This window comes from Ornithodoros turicata, chromosome 7 (genome assembly GCF_037126465.1).
Source record: "Ornithodoros turicata isolate Travis chromosome 7, ASM3712646v1, whole genome shotgun sequence".
NCBI lineage: Eukaryota > Metazoa > Arthropoda > Arachnida > Ixodida > Argasidae > Ornithodoros > Ornithodoros turicata.
The window spans coordinates 58,453,091-58,476,236 of NC_088207.1; the positions used below are offsets into that span (position 1 = coordinate 58,453,091).

The following is a 23,146-nucleotide window of genomic DNA, read 5'->3' on the forward strand; positions in this document are numbered from 1 at the left end:
CCGGGTAAAAATCGGGTTTCACCCTAAAGAGGCAACCTTCAACTCGGGGTGCAAATTCGGGGAAGAATCGGGTAAAACCCTAAAACTTCGGGCTCTATTGATACACTGCACACTACTATCTGAGTGCTCCTGAATTTTAGTGAGGGTAACCCCGAATGAGTCGGGGAGGGGGGGGTCCTATGCTTGCGTATCACATACGGTGCAGAGGTCAGGTTTTTCCTGGTTCTTCCGAGCAACTTGCAACGTCCGCACACATGCGAGTGCAGCGGTAGAGTTCTCGCGGAGAAATCAAACTGTGTTCGTACCAGAAGTTGCTGTTCCTTCCATCATTCCTATCTTCACATCCTAGAAATGTAAAGAAAAGGCAACGCGGGTAAGCAACGCGGGACTCTAACGAGCGAGAGAACGATCCTGTATGCGTATTCAGATATGGATACTCACACTAATGAATGGTATGAATACTTGCAGAGATTCTTCATCAGAACTAAAAAGTTGAGAAATTACCCAATGTTAGCTCAAGTTCACGCGGCACATAAGCTCGATTAAATACCGGACCCAGGTTGTTAAAACCTGCACAGAAGTGTGTTGGCTCTGCCAGTGCCACATAAGATTCTTTGGTTTACAGTAGCGAAAGCAAGTTTAATATTGGGCTAGTTGCTTCTAACACCAAGCTGGCATAGGATGAACCCTTTACAATGTCGGGAAAGTAACCTTCGAGCTCTTTCAATTCACCATATACTGTTGTTAGTCGTACATGATCTCTCACACATCCCAATGAGATCCAAAAGCAACGCACCATTTTTGTGCACAACCACGAGACATTGCATGAATGTTGGTCTGACATCAATCGAATGGCACACCAACCTTTTGAAAGAGAATTATACTTTGCATGGAGATAAAAAACGGGAGTGGTGCAGCATTGTACCTTTTTTCTTTGTATGTAGCCATGACTTCAGCCACAGGAAGCTGGAGAACAGCATTGGCACTGGACAGGTAGTTAACAACACGGTCCATCAGCTCCTGAGATTCCAACGAGGTACTGTCGTCTGAGGTATGGTCCACCAACTCTTTCCAACTTGGTTCGACAAATTGTGCAGTGTAGCAGTTATCGACGCTGGCCAGGTACCTGGCTATTGCACTTGTGCCTGCGTGAGATGACTTTGTTTTACTCCTGTTCAAGACTGTGATGCTGTTCACAGAGCCTTAAGTACAAGTACAGGTACAGGGTGTCTATACGTACAAGTACTATATAATGCCTGGTACATTTTTCTAATGAGGGAACAGTTTGATTTTTTTTATGTGGCCAATAGGGTCTCAGACTCTCCAATACTTGGCCACACCCATGGAACTGGCTCAAGCAGTGCAGCATTTGATTTTCCAGTGCCATGCACCTCCTTTGCACTTGACTGCCTAGTTTTGGGTAAGTTCACAACCAGCCCACACCTGCTAGATTAGAGGTGCAGCAAGAGTGAAGCTTTGTGTGCCTACATTTTTTTTTTTTTTTTTGTCTACCAAGCACATCAAGAAATTTCTTCACAGTTCTAATAGAGACCCGATTCACTTAGTGAACTAGAAAAACGATGCTTTTTTTTTTCACACACTACTTAGTGTAATTCAGAAAGTCCTACAAGACAACAGTACAGTTCAACCTCCCCAAAGTGTCTGAATAAGGCTTATTGGCATAACATATTTCTAATGTGTTGCATTGAAGGAAACTACACATCAGAAGTGTTTTACCTAAAGGAATGATGAAGAAGCGAACGTAGTGCTGCCACTCGGGAGGTTTGCTGGAAAAATGCTCCACGTAGAGCCTCAGAACCGAAGTTACAAAGCTGTCTGGCCCCACGACTCCGACACGGATGACGGGTGGGGGTTTGGAATTGCAGTTGCAGCTGCACAAGGAACACATTTAAAAATGCTGCTATCTCACTGCCCTCTGGAGGGTGAAGGGTATCAGGACAGTACATCGTACGAGAGGTTTAAATTTTTTTTTTCTCTTTTCTCGTTTCGTCATTAGCATGCATGACGATGCAAAGGTCACGTGGAAAACAAACGAAATTTGAAAGGCTACAATTTTAATAAGTGTAGGTTGCAAGGGTATGTTCCTCCACTATGCCTTCAATGCTTTATTAATCAATGAAGATAATCTAAATTGCAGCTACGGATTTAAAAAGTAATAATTATTGCGTTTCGTATACTCATATCTAAACTTCAATACTGTCAAAGCCCACATCACAAACAACTTGAAACTAATTGTTAGCAATTTTTTAAAAAATTCAAATTGCATTGCAAAAAAGGAATCTCAATTAGGGACTATTTGTACGAGCCTACAAAACTATGAAGTGGGACCAGGTGTGGTTCAAACCTAGTCAGCGGGCCACAGACATTCATTTTGTAATGTACTGCCGAAACTAAAATAACTTGGAACTTAACCGAAAAGTGACCAGGCACAAAATCTACAAACTTACAACTTCTGAATCTTGTTGACAAGCGTAGAAACAGATGCTCGCAGGTCTGGCCCTGTGCCTGCAGTGACAACCCAGCTCTGCTGCGTTGCTGCCTGCAGTGCCAGTGCAACACCGTGACCACCAGGATGACCACCTGCGTCCACCAGCACTATCCTCTCTGGAATGCTCTCATCCGTAGGGAAGATGCAGGCCAACTGGTCCACAACAGATTTGCGCGGCTGCATTGTACACGGTGCAATGCAGTGCACATGTATTTCACGGAAACTCAAGAAAAATATCAGTTTTGAAAAAACAGACTCTAACATGTTAGTGTCCTTGACATGTTTGAGGGGTTGTAAAAAAAATATTAGCCCCGCAAGATTATTTCATTACGCTGTAAGATTGGCTCATCTGACCATCCACACGTCAATAAAACGGGTTGCACATACCACATTTTCCAGTGTATAGTGCACATCAATGCTAATGGAGGTGAAAGTACTGGCGCTAATTGCACACAGAAGCTGTAAACCCTTCACTACCAGCATCCACAGTAAGCAAAGCCTGGGTTTACTCATCGTGTCATTTACTTATAAAATATCAGGACAAATACTTGAGTCAACAGAACATCAACAGAACATCAACAGAATTCTTGAGTTGTTTCATGCTGCAAAATAAAGCACATACGAGGCACTATCTTCATCTTCATGTAGAACTGCACTCCAATCCATAACAAATGTTCGCCACGGAAGTTTCGGATTTTTTAAGATTGGATTCGTCCCAGTGTGGTACACAATGGAACCAAAAATTCACAAAATTTAGCCCGTAGAAACCGAAACTGTCAGGCTTGTATGCCGTCATAGCGGGTGATCAGTGACCCAAATATATTCAAAGTATTTGATAAAGTACTATATTCAATTCGAATATCAAATACATCACTTTATTCAACCCTAAGATTGAATACTTTCGAATATTCACACAGCCCTACTGATACTATAGCCCATAGCTTTCTGCGGTGGAAAATCAACATTTCCGCGAAGTGGGATTTACAAATCTGCGGGATTCCGTGGGCAAGAGAAAACTAGCAAAAAAAAAAAAGTTGCAGAATTCTCCCATTCCCTCAACGACTCGTCCCACACGCTTTTTCAGCCTTTCGTAACTTTTCAGTGTGCAAAGAAAACTAGACTCAACTCTGACAATTTCTCTCCGGGCGATCCTGTTAAATTCTCTTTCGTTGCGGCACTTTCAGCCGTTTGGTGCCAGCTGTATCAGTCACGTCAGGTATTCTGATCAGGTTTAGATCTCAAAAGTGTCACAGGCCAGTTGAAATCCTTACATAATTCTGTAATACATCGAATATTCCGCAAAAAACACATAATTTTAAGGGAAACAGCAGGTTCTGCGAGAAATGGCCAATTCTGCAAAATTTTGCGGAATCGCGGAACGCTAGGGGCTCTACGGTGATACCTCATTGGCATCCTATGCTCCATATATAAACTTTAAGAACTCAATGTACAACCCCACTATGTGCTATCATCCAATTTGCATCCAATTTTCCCACTTTTCCCAAATAAGCAAATGATTCCGGCCCATGTCAAGTGGATGGACCAAAGGCAGAAGGCTAGAGGTTCCATAACATCTTAGGAACAGACCTTCCGTAAAAAGTTCCGTGTTACATGCACTAGTGGACAACACACATTCTGGACAGTTCTTAACACGTGCGACATGCGCAGTACGCACTGGAAAACGTGGTACAACGTGCAAGTGCGTGCTGATACTTACGCTGCTTTCTGTATCTTTCAAGCTGGTGGACTTATCGATGCTTCCCTTCTCCCGCTGTTCCTTTTGACTAGGTGCCCGCTTCTCTTTGCTCGTGGACGTGTGCCGTTCCCTGGCAAACAGCTTAGACTTCTTCTCCTTAGTTTCTTTGTCTGACGAGGACTTCCGTTCCTCCGGTGTCATCTTGGGCGGACTTCCCGTGGACGCAGGAGTGTCGTAGTACTCTTGCTCTGTTCCAGTGTCCTGCAAGTGCGCCACTTCCGTTAAAATTCAAGCTCTGTTGATGTGAGCATGAAGCAACACCTTCTAGATAGAACAACATTTTATCACTGCTCGAACTTCCTATAATCCGAAGGGTTCCCTATCCTAATCCCAATTCCCAATCACCGCCGTGCTTTTAGAGGCTTGGAAACAAGCTGCTTCTAGTTGCGAGGGCAGCCATTTGTAGAAAAAGCTGTCCAGGTTCAAATTCTTCTGCCGAGACTGGCCGAAGCAGACGAGACTGTGGCCTTATCATTTCTACGTAGTTAAGGAGGGTGAGAAAAGGTCTTCCTCATTGTAAGGGGCAGTGGATCACCACATTTGTGCATTCGTCCCGATACACATTAAAAACTTAAAAATCAGGTTGTTACACAGGAAAGGTTTTGCCTGTGTAGTTCAATCTGTGCCTTACTGGTGATAATGGGGTTGATGATTGGTGACTTCTGATTTTGAGAGGGGGGGGGGGGGTCCTTAGGAAACGCTAAAAACGCAACTGAAACGAGCAGTAAATTAGAAAAATTTTCACGAAACATTAATTTTGTCAGGAAACTCCTATGAACAGGCAGCCGACGAAACTAGTTCTATCTTATCTCAGGTATTTCACTCCTTTTACGTGTAATGCGAATCGTACGTTATATTACGCTCCCCGCTGCACTCGAAGCAGCCTAATATGCAATAAAATTGGAAGTTGGGCATCCGATTCCTGCAACATACTTCTCAATCAGCTAGGCATAGCAAAAGGAAAGAGGAACAACCAAACTCGGCCGGAACATTTCGGAGGTACTTACTGCCAGGTGATCAACACTCTTTTCTATGCTCGCGTAACAGAGTCTCATATACTACTGAAATTAAATGTATACATAAATGTACCTGTGCACTATCTGACTCTCCTTTTCGAAGGCTGTCATCGCTATGTTTTTCCGAGTGTGACTGAAATGGGAGGGAAAAAAAATGTTATGCAAGGAAATACAGCCTTCATCCGTGGGAGTAAAAAGCATTGACATCTCACTGCGATTTTTTTAAAGGCATTTTGCGCAGTCGCATTAATTTTTTTTCGCACAAAATTCACGTCATAGGCACACAAAGACATGCAGGTTTGGAAAAGACCAAAAATATGCGCATGCTATGGCACAACCACCACCCTCCTCCTTTTCCTTTATTTGTTTTACGTATAGCAAGCTGTAAGTATTAACGCATCCTGGAGTAGCCAGTCCCGAGTGTTTTGGGACTCGCATCTCCACTTTTTTTCTTTTTCCAATCAATCAAATCCAAGCTGGACAGCACACAATCCTCTAAGGGGGCGCGCAGCATGCAACTAAACACATTCCAGATGTTACAAATGCAAGGTTATTCGTTAATTTTGCAACGTGAATGTGAAGCAGAAGCAAAATTTTATTGTTAGCCAGCCAGACAATGCAAACAGCGTGGTGCATACAAAAACATTTATTGCAGAATGCGAGCAACAGGAAGCGTAACAGCGACTTAGAATCGTAAGGTCATGCGCATAAAATGTTTTATCACAGAGGTGAATCTCGCACCTTTTCTGTTTCTAGAGGAACGAGTGTGGATGTCGAGAAAAAGGGTCTGAAATGGAATCGCATATTTTCAAATATTTCAAATATTCAGGCAGTGAATGAGATACACAATGTGTCAACGAGACAAAAAAATTGTGCATTTGACGAGAGACACTTATTTCGCTGGAACCTCTAGAAAACATTAGCGAAAATACATTGGAAGGCGTGCAAGTGGTAGCCACACGCTCGTAATTCGATACTTTTATTGTACATACCTTCGAGGTGAGTACGGTGCAATCTCGTTAATTCGAAATCTCTTAATTCCAGCTTCCGCCTGGGTCCCTTCAAAGTTGCGTATTTCGATGAGGAAAATGCCCCATAAGCCGAACACACACATGAACGTGTGGAACGCTTTATTTTAATGAGATTGCCGAATGTTACGTTTTCTCGTTGCTTATAAGGCCGTTGCTTACAAAAGCGACATTTGTGCCAGTGGAAAGAGGTACAAAGAACTAATTGCTCTAATGGCGCAAAGGCATGGAACGATACAGTGTATTTGTGGGTGGCAAAGCAAGTACACCTCACTGTTTTAAGAAGGTCAAGACCCTTCTTGTGGACAACGCAGCCAACAAAAAGGTGCGCATAACGGACAATATTTTCTCGATTTGGGTTGATAATCGTGTTTGCGAGGTTCACAAATGAGTTGGGCTTAACATCACTAACGATGATTGTGCGGTGCCTGAAGAAACAAATTCAAGCACTTAATATAACGGATTATTTTCTGCTCCAAGATGTTTTGGTGCTTGCCCGTAAATAAATATTTTGAAATGATGAACGTGTTATATTTGCGGCGTGATGAGTCCCCGATGCGGCTGTTACATGCTGCCAACGCATCGAGTCCTCCTCATTCAGAGATGCTCCCTTTACTTTGAACTGCGCTTTATTCGAACAAACCTTCCATCCCCTTCGAGTTCGAGTTAACGGGATTGCACTGTAGTATAACTACTTCAGCAACTATCTTCAGCAAATTTGTTCGCTAAACTTGAGACGTAACAAAATTCGAATATAACATTGTAGCATGACACAAGTATCTGAGCATTCAAACTTGCGTTTTGTTTTGGGTACCTACTTCAGTCTCCAAGCAATGCTAAGTGTCACTCCACTGCTCCTTTACTGTGTTTCACGCTAAATTATTAGAGCCCGAAGTTTTTGGGAAATATTTTTTTTTCTAAATTCGGGGGTAAAAAATAGGGCAAAAAAACGTGCGCACTAAATTCGCGCAAATTCGGGTGAAAAAAAATTCCAGTACGCTAAATTCGGGGAGAAATTGTGCTCAGTTACTCGAGCTAACCGTATGCATTCCTACAGACATCCCAGTGAGGGCAATTTGCCAGGTAACAACCGGGTTTCACCCTAAAGAGGCAATGTTCAATTCGGGGTGCAAATTCGGGGAAGAATCGGGCAAAACCCTAAAACTTCAGGCTCTATAAATTGTGTCTTCTTTCGATATTGTTAAACCTATCTCCATTCACAAGTTATGATGACACAGCTGTCTCTTTGAAAGTAATGTTGAGGTCACATGTACCAACAAGAAAATCACAATCCAGTAAGACTGACCTGAGACTAGGTTTCGGAGTAGACGATATACTGATGTCATCAGCTTCGGGTCCACTGTCAGAGAGGTCATCCAGCTCATCGAATAGCAGGTCCTCGATTTCACGCGGGTTCTTGTGCATGAGCTCCTGTTCCAGTTCTTCTGGATAGTGCTCTGTATCAAATGCCTGAAGAGCCGTAGATTAAATGGGGATTTATTGAAAGCCCGTCTATGTACGCTTTATAGATGTCAATTACCTCAGCGCCCTGAACCCTGAACTTCTTTAATAGCGCGATGAACTTCTGCTTAATATTCCTCTGAAAGAGAAGTTTGAAAAACGTGAATGCTTAGTAATTCGAAATACGCTTTGTCAAAAAGAACTTCGAGTAAAGCATCCCAGCAATCTAGACAAAAGTACATCCAATTATGGACACATATATGTTAGTCGCCACGGTCTGTTTGCTTAAAATTACTTTATGAGCTATCACTTTATTAACTTTACTTTATGAACTAGCGACCTTATGGACTATATTTCAGGATGTCAGTAGTAGAGGCTAAAGTAGAACTTGCGCACCTAAAGATATCGCGTCACATTTGGGCCTAGGAAACGAAGAAAAGCTTACTAAACGTGGCAAAGCCAAAGGCATCCCTACCTTGCGCATCTGCGACGATCTCCTACGTCTTAAAGCCCCGTTGGTGTGCCCAGCACCGTCCTCAACGACTGCTTCGCTATCGCTGCCTTCATCGTTAGACGAGGAGTCATCTTCATCGTCCGTGTAGTCTGCCGATCGTTCTGCATCTACGACAGCCAAGAGCATCCGTAAGCAACTCGCTACTTCTGCGCGCTCGTCACGAGAGCACAGACCTGCATTAGCGAAGTGCGGGTGTTTCTGCCTGTCTGGGTCTTCCTGCTCAACGGGTTGCGAACTGAGTGCTTCAACGCGAATGCGACCGATGGCATCAACCTTCTCTTTCTCTTCGCTCATCAGCTCAAGATCCCTGCCGAGCGGTCGCTGCAACACCTACGCGTCAAATGCACGCCATGTTTAAAGGAACAGACTGGGACTGTCGAAAGTTAGGGTACATTAAGTGTATACACCGTAAGCTACACTGTGTCCAGCAGAATGGTGCAGCCTTCGAAAAAGTTTCAGTGCACGTCCAGTTTCGGTTTTACATTGAGTATGGCACGGTAAGTTACAGCAGCCATGCAGACGACACAATAGTAAAGGTGGTCAATCAGTTTTGAGATATGGTAAAACATAATCAGCAAATTCTCACTCCACTCTGGCGATCGATTGCTTGGTAGCACAGAGAGCGGAAGTCACTGACGGTGACGTCCATAGGAGCAAAAGCACTGGCAAATGGCAGTAACACTAATTACGACGAATTGGCTGCAAATCTAATTAAATATTTCGCACAGTGACTCCTGGCATCGTATGACGGCATGCGACAGTGTTTGTTTAGTTTTGGTTCTGTCCGGACTGCTGCTTTAAACCAAATTTAAATTTAAACCAAAGTTGTAACGAAGCGTAGAGTATGCACTACTCCGCTTATATTAAAGGTCACTGAAAGTAAGAGTTTCGCCAAACTAAGCCAAAAAAACGTACAAAATAACTACTATGTCACAATTTTTCATGTTGCTGAAAACCACTGAGAAAAATTACTGGGAGACAATTATTTATAGCTGAATGTCAAAGCCAGTGGTTGGGTGGTCCGTTACTGGACCCCAAGGGTATCACAAAAAAAAAAAAAAGTTCCACAATTTTCAATTGTACTTCATCCCTCGTGGTAACTATTAATTTCCTTTCCCACAGCCATTCAGTACCCCCATAGTACCCACGTGCAAGTTAGCCAATCACCAAGAAAGCTTCGTAAGGAAGCTAAGTCTCTCACCTCGGACATGTTGATCACTCCTGTGGCTATCGTCTTGTACCCCAACATGGCCCTGTTCTTATACCTCTTCCTGCGTTGCAGGATTACGTGGAGTTTGTTGCCGCCACCCTTCAAGTAATGAGGATACTAAAAAAAAATACGAAGAAAGAAAGCTGTGAGACAGGCACTAACTTATTTAGCGCTGCAAGTCTGTAGCATTAGTGTTGATCGTCAACATTAACTAGTATCGGTTTATTAACAAACCTGTAATGAAAACGTGAGGTCCAGCTCGCTGTCCAGCAGACCGCTGTTGGGAACCGGTATGTCATTGGAACGTAAAGTTCGTTTGGAACTCTGCAATATTTACGCTCTTGTGAGGTTCAACGACGATAAAATATGGATAAACCCGACATACTGAAACTGTAAAGCAGTACTGTTGTCGTTTCTAACGCACAAAAGAAATAACTAAAGGCGTATCGTAGCAAAACTAGCGACGTAAGCAGTTTTCCTGCATAACTTCATCCAATTACAACTGCGGGTTGCTATTTGCCAAAGAAATAAAAAATTTAATAACTACACGAAAAAGCTAAAACAAAAGCTGACATTCACCAACATCCCTCACCACACCCTCTAGAAGGAGTTGTTACACTCAACACTACAGCTACATTTCCTAGATTTGGATTCCTCCTGAGATTTCTCCCTGTCCACTTACTGTTGCCTGCTTCAGACTCACCTGCATTTTGACGGCCACTATGACCGACGTCACATCGCCTCCCACAGGTTTTATCAGGACCAGCCTCGTCAATGTGAAGGTGCATTGTCTGCAAGGAAACGATATAGACTATGTAATGAGTGATTTTAGAAAACATGAGTACACCTTGGAATAACTTTGTTTTAAGAAAGAAGGCAAATGTCTCCACACTGCTCGGGTTAACCCCCCAGTCACATCCCACAGGGATGTCCATATCAACAAAAATAAGGTATACATAATGTTTTTTTGTTTTTTTTTACCATTAAGAGAATTTTTATAAAAAAAGGAGCGAGAGCAGTGTGGATTTTTATTTTATTTTATTTTTTTGTCGCGTTACGCGGCAAGGCGGACATCCTCTCGAAGAAAGTATCTGCCTACGAGATGACTAATTACCTCAAATTAATTAACGCTTTAATTAGGGAATTTCGGGCAAAAGCGAGACCGCAGAATGGGAGACTGTCGAATTCCATTGGGAGAGCAATTTTTGCGGGGCTTTCCTGCATGCTCCCGACAGGGTCGCACTGTTTGTTTTCAGCGTTCAAGGTGTGGGCGCGCTCTGCGCATAGCGCGTGATCCGCGCGCTTTCTCCGGTTTGCTTTGGCCACGCCACGTGGGGTTCAGTAAACTGCTTCGGAAACGCACAATATAATCACGCACAGCGGGACGCACCGTTATTTCCACTGTTCAAGAGAGGCACGACCACCTGCGCGATGCACGAGTAAAAAGGAAAAAAAAAAAAAAGAAAGAAAGCTCGTACATCACGGCCTCACTTATCGCGCACGTGCCTCCTCTTCTCTGTCGTGTTCCGCTGAGGTAATCGCTGGCTCTAAAAGTATTGCTCCTTGGAGCAAAATTTTTTTTTTCCCTGCTCCAACAAAGGAACATCCAACGTATGCACAGTTCTGCCAATGGAACAGTTTTTGCCCCGTCAAGGGGCAAAACTTTGACCTAGCTCTGCCAATGGAATGCGCCAAAAAATTCCCGAAACGAGCGCGCGCCGCGAAATGAATTTCGCTATGCAAATGAGCCGAAACCAAAACCGTGCGCCCCAGGAGCGCCTGGGCAGCACCTACTGCAATCACCTCCATCGCTCCAAAGCACGTGGCCCTCCGACTTCGAATGAGCCCTGTGCTCCCTCCCTACCGGTGCAGTTTCGGTTTCCGGTCATTTGCGTAGCAAAATTCGGGGACGGATATTTCAACACGCGTGCGCGTTTCGAGATTATTTAAAAATGGAACGGCTTTCAACGAGGATTGTCTCCCATTGTGCTGCCTCGCTTTTGCTCGAAATCCCCTAATTCAAGAGAAATTAATTTTAGGTAATTAGTCACCTAGTAGTATCACTCGCCTGGCCGTCTAACCCAAATGCGAAAACGACTGCTGCTGTCGCAGATTTTTTTATATTAAAAAAATCTGAATTAAATTTTATATTAAAATGATTATATGAATGAAAATTTTATATTAAAAAAATCTGAAGGATAAAAAAAAAACGCCGCGTATTCACTAATGCCCGTCAGCACTATTCTTTCTTTCCTGTGACGCAAAGTGCACAAGATGCATGTGCAAGGAGCCACTCTAGTTGTAACGGCACCTACAAGTATCATAGAACATTACTGTTATGTCTGATCTAGCAACGATAACTACAAACACAGCCCAGGCAGCACAATGTACTGAAAGTCGAGTGCATTAGGGGTGGACGGGTAGGTGGAAGGCCTTGAACGCACCCGTGAAGCTAAAGTACATTGATAAGGCACATACCGTCCACCCCTATTGCACTCAACTTTCAGTACATTGTGCTGCTTGGGAGAGAGCTTGCAGCATATCAATATAGGTCAAGACATTGAATAAGCGATTCTGAGCCGGAAATCCACGGGAATGTGAAACATTAGTTCATTGTGTGTTCTTCCAAATGTCAACCATCTTTCTGTAACACGTTGTACCATTAGTATCATGTAATTAAGTGCTTCTCAGGCTGGAATACATAGAAAGGACAAATACATACAGAGCCTCAAGTGCCTAAGAAATTAATGATGAAAGATTGATGATTAATGATGATGAATTTGACGATAAAGAAACTGATGATTAATGATGATGAATTACTTCCCGTTAAGAAATTCCTAACAATTCACTTTCCGGGCTGGAATCATTTGTTCTTGCATTGTATTAGTTTGTGGCTGTCTCACTTTTTATATTGAATATATATTTTACACACGTAAGATAATTTAAAAAGATCCTGAAAACAAATGTCATTTCACTAATCCATTACTGCACTTTGTTACTGACAGAAAAAAAAAGGTTTAAGCTGAAATATATTTCTGTACGGGGGCAATCTATTTTAGGAAATTAAGACTGTGGATAAGTAAGCTGATTTCAGTAAAGCTTCTGTCAGAGGAAAACTCCTTAGAAGTCTTCCATTCCTAAGTGACTCAATTAAGCTAAAAGTGAACTGAACGTAAACAGGCTCTCAAGTGAACATCGCTAATGAAGCTATTTTGGGCATCTCAAACGAATGAAATACACTTTTTTGTGACAGTATAGTGGCTTCAATTCATAGGCATGCCTGTCAGGAGAAGTGTATGCGTATTAACGAACGTTGCTACTATTTTGGGCATCGCTACATATGGGCTTTGTGCGGCCTTTGAGGCGCAATGACATTTTTAAGAATGATTTTTTTCTTTTTTTAACACAATGTGACAATTAACACGACTGGATGGGCATGGCAGGGTTTACGAAGAAGAAGACTGAAAAAGTATTCGAGTACGAATAGAATACACATCCCAGCGCTTGCAGACCACTTTCACTTATCGCTCCAGTACTATAGATTGTAGGCCGACTATCTTAACACGACCAGGTCGCCCAGAACAGCTAAAAACAAACTGATAGCTGGTGGGATACCTTTCCATTTAGCGCTGGTTACGTATTTACTCGCGTATAAGACGCCTGTTTTTTTACCTAAAACCATATCGCCATTGATATGATATTGTTCAATACGCGGGAGAAGATTGGAACCCAACACTCAAAGTACACGTAACTCCCGTTTTGTTCCGAGGTATCCGCGGCGATGCGACAAATGCGTCTAATATGCAAGTAAATACTCGAGTAGATTTCCCACAGCCATGACGTCATGAAGCTCCAAATGTTCCGCAAATGTTCCTGCTGCTGAAATGTTCCGCGGAACATCGCACGCACACCTCTGCAACTGAAGGTGCGTCGAAAAAGAGTATTCGGCAGCTCATGTGACGGAAGATGGGCGGTCAAGCAGCGGCGCAAAAAGGGGAAACCACGTGATTCAGACATCAATCGCATTGAGCCGAAAAGGTCAACACCGTAGTGGGAATGGTCAAATTGGTCGCTCGTGCGCACCTACTTTTTTACTATATATGTACGTTTATAAGAAGGTGTTCAAAGTCCCAAATGAGCAGGAGGGATTTGCAGACGACAATTTCGTTGTTTCGAAAGCGCGTTTCTGCTTCGTGCCCGCGACGCAACATACTTCGTTTTAATTTCCAACACACAAATTGTGGGATGGGATTTCGGTAAAGGTGCTGTGACGTCCCCGAATAGTGTTAGACACAGGTAAGATCGCCGATTTTCGTTGAAAAATCTGAGGCCAGCAAAAAGAAGGCGTCACACATTTCACGCATTTTATTTATTCGGCACAACTTCGCGAATACAGCGAGACAGGTTGGAGAAAACAAGGGGAAGTCACCGTGTGACACGTGCCACAAAACGCGAAGAAGAAAAGGTTGCATATATCTTGCCTCGTTAAAAACAAAAGATCAGAATGGGACGCATATATTTATGGTGCTTTGTTAGGCTCGCGAATGAGAGGCGTGACACACTGGATGGAGTTTCTAGACTGGACATGTGTCACACAGAGTTTCGCTAATTTGACCATATATTTATTTAGGCCACCAGCTCTTTGTCCAAAACGAAACGCGAGACAAAACCGTCGACAGGCCGTCTTACCTGACTAGACAAGAGTTATTTGTGGAGTGACATATGCCTTGGCAGAGAGTTAGTCCAAATAAACGCGTGGTCAAGACCAACACTCGGTCTAAATGAGCACTACAATGTGTAGATTATGAGCGTCCAAGAGTAAGTCAACTGACATCAACAGTGATATATCATTTTCGACACATGTGCCAGCTCGCCTGTGCCCTTCATCTTTCTAAATTAGCCATTTTGTTTATTGGATCGCTCACAGAAATGTAGGCCATAATGAAAAAGAAGAAGCTGCAAGTCACGTTCCTATGCTTAGAAACACGATCCCATAATGCGTCAGTCGTCAAAAAGTTACACTACCGTCAGAGCCTAGCGACGAGTCATGACATTCCCATCTAACTCCAAGGCCGAATCCCTTGCCCCCCGCTCATTTAATTATGACACGTCGCCAGTCTGAAATGGAACTGGAAAAACAAACTAATTATATCCGCTCCCATTGTGTAACATCTTCCAACACATAAAGGGGATTATATAGCTCGCGTATTCGTGGGCCGCTCCATCACGTCCGTTGGGGTCTGGCATTTAGGCACGGATCCAGCTAACCGTACCTTAATCTGCACGCCCCGCCCCACATACCAAACCAGCCACGTACGAACACTAAACGTCTAAACTTTATGGAGTTCACGAAATAGGGACCGAATGAACTGAGTAGCGCGTTTTAGAACTGAACCGAGAGATACGCAGATTTCTCTATCTATAGGTGGCGTTGACACACCGTGGCCCAGTTGGACGTGGCAATCACCTAGACCTCCCACGTTATTACTCTAGGCCGCTATACATTGCCACATCCTACTAATGTTCATTCACGAACGGATTTGGAGCGACAGTAAGAGATGAAAGTCACGCGCTATGCATGAGGCACGTGCGAATGCTGCACGTGCAAAATTGCGTTTGTACGTCGCGTAGTTTCGTAGGAAAATGAGAAAAACACACTGCACGTGCACATAAAGATCGCGAACGTCACATAGGTGTGTCTGTATCGCCGAGATAAAGACGGCCGAAGACCCGTTCGGAGAAGTATCTCCAATCCGTAACTATACGACGCTTCACCGAACAGAAGCCGAATGCTACTGACACGCATGCGACGAGATTTAGCGAACAGTGGCTATAAAGTTTGATCACAAAATAATCGCACGCGAATTTTACTGATCTATTTTGGGACGAGGATTTCTTGAAACACGACTGCTCTAGACGGTAAAGTTAGGTACCGGACAGGTCCAGACGCTGGCACAGATAACGCTTCGCAGTCGTCCTGCCAAAAGTTTCGGGAGAGATATGAGGAGGTAATTCCCAATAATCGTGTTTTAACGTCGCGAGTTCCCCCCCCCCCCCCAAGTCGTTACTGGGAGCGTCGTACATTAGACGTGAAAGCTGATAATTCGTGAACTTCCGTCGCGAGAACATTATGATCGAGTGAAAGCACTAAAAAGAATAGAAGAGTCGAAAGTGAACACGGAAAAACAAAACTGTTCCCCAGGACGTTTCACAAAATTACGAGGTTTCGCGACGTGATATTTTGGAATGACTTTTAGTGCATCGTACGTTATCGCCGTTGCGCACGTAAGGGATAGCGTTGATGGTTCTGCGCACGCGCAAACAAGAGCGAGCTTCGCGCATTGCGCAGATACATCAACGCTACCCCTTACGTACGCAAAGGTGATAGCGTACACTAAAACTCACTAGTGAGTTTTATTACAGCGTGCGCTATCGCCTTTGCGCACGCAAGAGATAACGGTTGTTTTGCGCACGCGCAGAATGACAGAGCAAGACATACACAGAGCTTTGCGCATTTGGCAGAACCACCACGCTATCCCTCACGTACACAAAGGTGACAGCGTACTAAAAAACTGAAGCTCTATCGTTATAATGCGTCACGTCACAAAATCATTTGCGTCCACACGCGTAAGTTGTAATCGAATTTGACCAGTTTCCGAAACCGGTCGCAGCAAACAGAAAGCGCGGAGGAACTGGAGCTGTTACCAGCGTTTTATGTCTCGTTTTGTGTTGCATCTGCTGAAATCATGCCTGAACGCATCCAAAAATACTCAATTCATTATTTTGTAGTTTTCGATATTGTTTTTGCACCGTATCTTGACCGTATGCTAATTACTTTTTTACGATTACACGCACCCAAAGCCAACGTGGGTACAAAGGCTTTCCAAACACGGCACAACATAGGAGAAGAGGATATGTTCGGCCGACTAGCTCCGTCGGAGAGGAAGCAAAGATCAGCTGTCGTTTATCAACTATCTGTCGTTTTTTGTACGGAACATCGGCGGGTTCGATGGGCTTTCCTTCCCTCTACGTGTAAACGAAGGAAGCTGTGATAGCCTCCGTGAATGCACAGAGGCCGAACCCAGGATGACAACCAGCGTTCCTGAAGCAGTACGCCAGCTGCTGCACTGGTTAAAATTTGTTCGCAGCAACACTTAGTTTTACTCATACTCTACATTAAAACAACGCGTGAAAAATGTTTACGCGCGGTAAATCACCGTAATTTCAGTGTGTACACTTTGCGTGTGAAACCACGAAGTAAAAGTCGCGCAGAGACAAGGTTGTTCATTCCACGTTTGCGCTTGCTGTCTGTCTCCCTGTGTGTGGGGGGAAATTCTGTCGGCATGTCCGGGAAGAAGCCAGAGTACCTTCAGAGTAGAGCCGGCGGCAGAATTCAATACACCAGCATGGGTGCCACTGCGTATGTTGACTAATACGCGAGCAAGTATGGACTGTGTGCACTGGCGTCTGGTATAGGTTTGGGAAAAAGCTCGCGTGGGATGATACGGTAGGATCAATACATGTGCCTCGTATCGATCATAAATAAGAGCACGCAGGCAGTCCATAAATTCAACATCTGTATAGGAAGCAGGAAGAAGCACGATTCGCTCAACCTCGAACCAATCACCGTGCCGCCAGCGGGGAATGCCCTAATCGGATTGGTTCCCGTTGGAGGGCTTCCGCATCATCATGCCAGACGGGATTCTGTTCCAATTATCCACCTGCTGAAGGCCAATGGTTCGATATCCACTCAATGTCATCTGGGGTGTCTGGAAATGGCGCGTGGCAACGACATGTCGACGTCAACATCTTCACTGAAACTAATGACGTACACACGCGTGAGTCGGGAGACGTTGTGTGACAGCGCCACATGTGGACGTTTGTAAGAGCTGCGCGTTAGGTTTTTTCTAATAATTTAACGCTGCGTCAGGAAGAAGCCACGGTGATTGGTGTATGAACTTGTTTAACTACTCAACAAACACTATCCAGCATCATTCGCGGAGTGGAAACGTACCTAAACAGCACGTACTGTGCCATCAAACCGCAAGTATCGTACGCTGATGGCTTCGAAACCCTAATCTCAACACCAATTAGCGGACACATTTTCCGCTGCCCCCACTTCTGAGGTCGACTGATACTTCATTACGAATTAAATCAGCAAAGTAAGGCATGCACGCGGATATATTAATGCATTACGTTCATGCCGACCGAACGCAACGATATAACGAACACCGCTATATCGGTATCACACTAGTGAGTTTTAGTATAACGTACGCTGTCGCTTTGCGTACGATATACTAAAACTGACTATTATCGGAAACGGCCGAAAACTCCCAGAGAAGCAGTCATCGCTAGCTCGAGCATGCAGCGATCACGCGCGCGAAAAAAAAAAAAAATGAAATGAGACCGTGACATTGGCCGAAGCGTGACACCATCGCGTACACAGCCTTCATGGTAGACGTACCAAAAATTTAGCAGTAAAGAACTGCTGTACCAACGAGGTATAAACCAGAGCGCATACGCGTATATGATGTATGGATAATGGAATGAAACCTTGGCTATTAATGTGCTCGACCGGTAAAGCGATCACACATATTACGAATAGCGCTCGTTTAGCGCGGGTAGGGAAGCGCGTTAGCGTAACGATTATGGCCCTGTGAAACACACATGACTTTGCACTGCCAGGCAGATGTTGCACTTTGCGCGTCAGTAATTGTATCAGACAAAGAGCGATATCACATTGCACTTATACCGTAATACGGCAACAGACCCGCACTACACCACGCGTTCGAACAGATTAAAAATTGTTGCGGTCTCTGATTCTGTGCTTTCACCGCCTGACTGAGATGGAGAAAAGACAACAGGGCAAGATTAGGAAAACTATACAAAAAAAAAAAAGTGTGAGGATAATTTGCAGGTGATGGGGAATACATTTCAAGGTCAGGGGGCCGAAAAGAGAATCAATCTAAGAAACTAGAAGCTGTAATTGTTCCTCAGTTTGCAATCGCAAGCGCTAAGGCACGACGCGTGAGGGGCGTGAGGGGGCGCAACGGCGTTGGTAGGGCTGACCACCACGTGACTTGGTCACGTGGTGGTCAGCCCTACCAACGCCACCTAGATACAGAAGGCCTGCTTATTGTCTCCTCTCCTTCCTACGCTTAGTCTGCTACTGCGATTCACGGTTCTGCGAACTCAAGAACCCGCAAATGATTGCAGTTAACTTCGAACCTGTAGACCTAAATATTTAGACAAAAAGTGCAAGACGCTTTTCAGAATATCAGTTTTGAGAAAGATTGAGACCTTTTTGCGATTTATTTCCAAGTTTCCCCCATTTAGTACGCGGGGACGTTCAATCACAACTCGCAGACGACGGTGCTTCGTCTTCATGGCCACGACCGCTGAAAGCACGTTCGTGATTGGCTGCGACCGTTGAAAACACGATCCTCATTGGCTGACTCTTAATTGTTACGTCATGGCGACGAGTGAGCAAGCTTTCTCTATCTAAGTGGTGTTGGCCCTACACGGTCGTGTTCCCCAGCGTTTGTTCGGAACAACGAGTTAATTGTGACTATTTATACACAAAACAATAAAAATAAACTGTCATCACAGCAACAATAATTTGAATAGGGTTAAAACCTGGACTGTTTGGTGCCTCGTTTTAAAACGGATAAAAGCTCCCCACAGCACTGACTAACTGACAAACCAAGAGTTTATTCATCGCAACAGCCTATATGCCCCTTTCCACGTTCTCCTTCTTAAGTGTTACTCTGCACTGGGGGTTTTATCCATTTTAGAATAGCAGCTATCATGCGTAACATCTTACACGAGACCTCTCGTGTGACCCTCTACAAGAAGCATACTACTCCAAAGTGAAGATCCCTGATAAGCTACCCCAACTTTCTCGGCGGTTCTCGTCTTATCACTGAAGGTGAAAGCACAACGCCGTGAGACACATCACCATACAAGGTAGCAGCACTCTTACTTATCATGGAAGTCCTTCCGGTATGTATGCCGCTGACAACTCACAATGAAGAATTTTGATTTGATTTGATTTGGCGCGAGGATAACAGAGATCACCCTCCAAAAGAGGTAATTAAACTCCTGCACAAATCCCTACTCAAGAAAAGAAAATTGTGAACATTTTTTTTACACAATTCAACTGCAGTCGTTGACCTCTAGGAACAATCATTCGACTCCAACTCTAACTGGATACTTTTTTAGAAACTAGTTAAGTTACCTTGTTGGGAAAGTAACCAACAGGTTACCATTTTTGTGGAGTTTAACTGTCAAATGCGACTGCAATTAAGCTTATGGGAAATTGACTAGGATGTAAAAAAAAAAAAAAAAACCTGCACAGCTTTTTTTAGGGGCATTTTTTAGCACTAATTATGGTAAGGCAAAAATCAGACCTGGACTTGAGAATTGCAAAGGAACAATGATGAGTTGCAAATTACGCATTACTAGACGTTATAAAAGTACCTAGTAAACATTAGGTTGTAAAAACTTAAAAACAGTACTCGTAAAAACAAATAAACAAGGGTGCTGAGAATCTAATTTACGCACAGAAGAGGGCACACGATCACTTCGTAAGTTGTTTGGCTTCACTTATTGACGATTTGATTTCATTTGAGATTTTCTGGTGCAAAAGATATCACTTATTGATTAGATAAAGCCACTTGTAGAGGCACGGAACACCTCAGTTTGGCACACTGAGCACCGCTTCATCTTTCCACAGTTTGTCACGGTCAGAAAAGTCACCACTGACATCAAAAACTACTATCAAATAGGCCTCGGCATAATTATGTTTCTGTTTTTAGAGGCTAAAGATATATCCTGCTCCTCTCGCAAAAGAAATGCAACACAAAAGCAGACAACCACAACAGGCTATCCCCACAGAGTGTTGCCATCAAGATCAACTGGCCCAATTCACCAGCACAAGTCGCAACAAATGTCACAGCTAGCTTCTGCGTCATCGAGTCCCGATGTTGAATCTGACAAAAGGATCTAAAGATACTTCTGTACTGCAATACCTCGTGAGTGCCCACTGCGTGCAAGATTAAAAGCCCACGAGCATATCCCGATGGCATATTTTAAGAGCTGAACACTGGCCAAAACCAAATCTCGGCCAGATGCTATCACCTACCAGCTGTGCCATGGAAACATTTCTAATTCAGGCTCCATGTTCAACCCTAAACGTGGTACGACTTGGGCACTAGAAAGAGACACACGCAATGCAAAATGCCGATCATGTTGAGAGATAGTGCACTTGCAAACATGCAAATGCTTTGTACCACTCTTTGAGAACAAGGGGTGGACGACCTTTTAAGCTGACTCACATAGCGGTTGAGTAACGCTATTTGTAGTCACCAGCTGCAGAGCTAGTAAGTTTTCTCTAAGAAGAACCGCAGTAATAATTATTATATATTATTTATATATTTATAATTGTACGTAAGTTGCAATATTATGTGTACTGCAACCTCGAAAATGTACCTTTGACTCATTTACTGACATCTTGACAACGGTCCAAATTACCCCATTTATGGATTAGTGAGGCAGTTAATTTGGGATATCCCAGCACTGAATCTGGAACACCTCCGTTACAACGTATTGGAAGACTCGGACGGAACATTTTTTTCGGCATCCCCCACATCTCCACAAAGCCCTAAAAAAAGAGAAAGTGTGTGGCAGTCCTGAGCAAGTATTGAGAGGACCCTTTAGCTTTTCCTTAACCACAGAGACTTAACTTAAGACACATAGCTGGTGCTACAAATCATTTTATCCACAAAACAAATGCCACTTCTGGGAATTTTGGTTCGATAAAAGTGCTGAGAGGTTAAAATAGCAATGGTCAAGTGTGAAAGTGCTCTATGCAGCAACAGCCTTGCTTCCTTTCATTTACGAGGCTATCAGTAGCTGAATACTCTTATCAGCTGGTTGAATGACATAACTGTGAAGTGCTTCGAGGGTTGGAAACGAAGTCTGCTCCCTAAGTAACCTTAGCTCATTGGATGGTGCAGCTATACGCATAACGATTAATGTGAACAGATAGGAAGCAATGAATCAAAGCACTTCCTCTTCGATAATCTATATGACACACGTACGCTAAAAGCGCAGATGAAGCAAGAATGGTTGTGATAGTCTTGAATGACAATAGCTCATCATGATTGCATCACTTTGTTGCACTTTGTGAGATTTGTGTACGGACTTTTCCGCTGGACAGCTTTTGATGTACGTTTCTTGCACAATTGAACATTGAAACATGAAAGGCACAGGATATCGTCATGCCCTTCACTTCGAAACCATATTGTACGTGCTATATCCTTCTCAAAGTTTCCAGTGCGTGCGATGGTACACTGGCTATATGCTCCAAATCACTTCACAAAAGTACCAACTTTCTCACGCGTGATAGAATGGATGATATCCTCTTCTTTCAAAGCATAGATTCTCAGTCTGTTAACATTTTTTTTTAATACCAATCGTAAGGAAATGGTCACGTAAGCACGAACTTAAAAACCCCAATTGTAAGCATATATTTAACGGGTTCAAGAGCAAGTCCACAGGGTAGACTTGTAGCGATTCAAAACATAGCTCCTGTACTCATCAAAGTGGACGTCAAACACAACAAGCGGTCGAAACATTGAATACGGCGAGTGTGAGAAAGCAACCAAGACAGCAGTGAAAACACTGCAATTAATGCTAATCCTCCTAGCACGTGTGGCAATCAATTCCAAATGCAATGTCATTGGGACGCCGCGAATTCCTTGAAAGGCCTCCAAGAGGAGTAACTACTCAACGATGCGAGGTTGCGAGTCATCCAAAACGTCGTGTCGCGTATGACTCACGCCCTTGAGGGACACTAATAAACTTAGGAAACAGACTCCCAGCGCGGTATGCAAGCAGTGGCACGAAACATGTCAAAACTGAGGAACACGCCCAACGCTGGTTATGAATAGCGAAGGCGGGTGACTTCGTAGCGGTCAATGCAAGAAAATACCTGGGTATGCAATTGGGCGTAGTTTTGTCCACCTCCCACGCTGCAAACAGTTTCATGGGCACCGGTTTCACAGAAACATTCGAAGGTCTGTTGGAAGACTTCTCGGCCATGGTTGGTTTTGGTGTCAAGACCAGATGTAAGCCTAAATCAAACGCCTTTTCAACACAGCGCTACATTTCCACGTGATGTTTGTCGGCGGGCAGTCTTGCAGCACAGGTTCACCATTATCACGTTTCGTAGCACGAAAGATCTCGAGTAAACAGAGGATGCATCAACGCTAATGCCGCCACACAGACACGCTTCTGTTTTGGCGGAACGGATACCCAACTGCGAGCGATAATAATGCTAGAGAAATAAGCGCCTAGCGGCAGAAATCCGCGCTCGCGTGAGATGGCAGCACTGGGCAGCGTAGAGTCTTTCAGGTCTTAGTTTCGTTTTTGGTTGCGGTTGCGTGGCGTCATGCACGCGCGTCTGAGAGAGGTAACGGTACTGCTTGCATCGATGGACGGGTATAAAATTAGGGCAAGACGCGCTTCGCGATTCCTTCGGCCGTTGCCCTTCGAACGAAAACAATGCAGCTCCTTTCATGCAAACCGGGTCAGAATTAGAACGCCCGGACGCCTTGCAGTGTAGGGGTTATTGGTTGCTAAACGGGACG

The 23,146-nt window shown here is 44.0% G+C and overlaps 1 protein-coding gene across 1 annotated transcript in view; it reads right to left on the bottom strand.

Annotated features, from left to right (window-relative positions):
- The window catches only part of LOC135401735 (phosphofurin acidic cluster sorting protein 2-like), a 30,577-nt gene extending 7,743 nt beyond the window's left edge, over nucleotides 1-22,834 (bottom strand). The window contains exons 1-16 of the mRNA XM_064634293.1: nucleotides 22,489-22,834; nucleotides 10,198-10,285; nucleotides 9,729-9,818; nucleotides 9,486-9,611; nucleotides 8,458-8,614; nucleotides 8,246-8,391; nucleotides 7,850-7,909; nucleotides 7,616-7,779; nucleotides 6,023-6,068; nucleotides 5,355-5,414; nucleotides 4,227-4,466; nucleotides 2,469-2,686; nucleotides 1,738-1,892; nucleotides 926-1,145; nucleotides 442-484; nucleotides 306-345 (exon numbers count right to left, since the gene is read on the bottom strand). Coding sequence (XP_064490363.1) covers nucleotides 306-345; nucleotides 442-484; nucleotides 926-1,145; nucleotides 1,738-1,892; nucleotides 2,469-2,686; nucleotides 4,227-4,466; nucleotides 5,355-5,414; nucleotides 6,023-6,068; nucleotides 7,616-7,779; nucleotides 7,850-7,909; nucleotides 8,246-8,391; nucleotides 8,458-8,614; nucleotides 9,486-9,611; nucleotides 9,729-9,818; nucleotides 10,198-10,285; nucleotides 22,489-22,598 — 1,963 coding nt within the window. The 5' untranslated portion in view covers nucleotides 22,599-22,834. The remainder of the gene's footprint in view (nucleotides 1-305; nucleotides 346-441; nucleotides 485-925; nucleotides 1,146-1,737; nucleotides 1,893-2,468; nucleotides 2,687-4,226; nucleotides 4,467-5,354; nucleotides 5,415-6,022; nucleotides 6,069-7,615; nucleotides 7,780-7,849; nucleotides 7,910-8,245; nucleotides 8,392-8,457; nucleotides 8,615-9,485; nucleotides 9,612-9,728; nucleotides 9,819-10,197; nucleotides 10,286-22,488) is intronic.
- Between the last annotated feature and the right edge of the window lie 312 nt (nucleotides 22,835-23,146).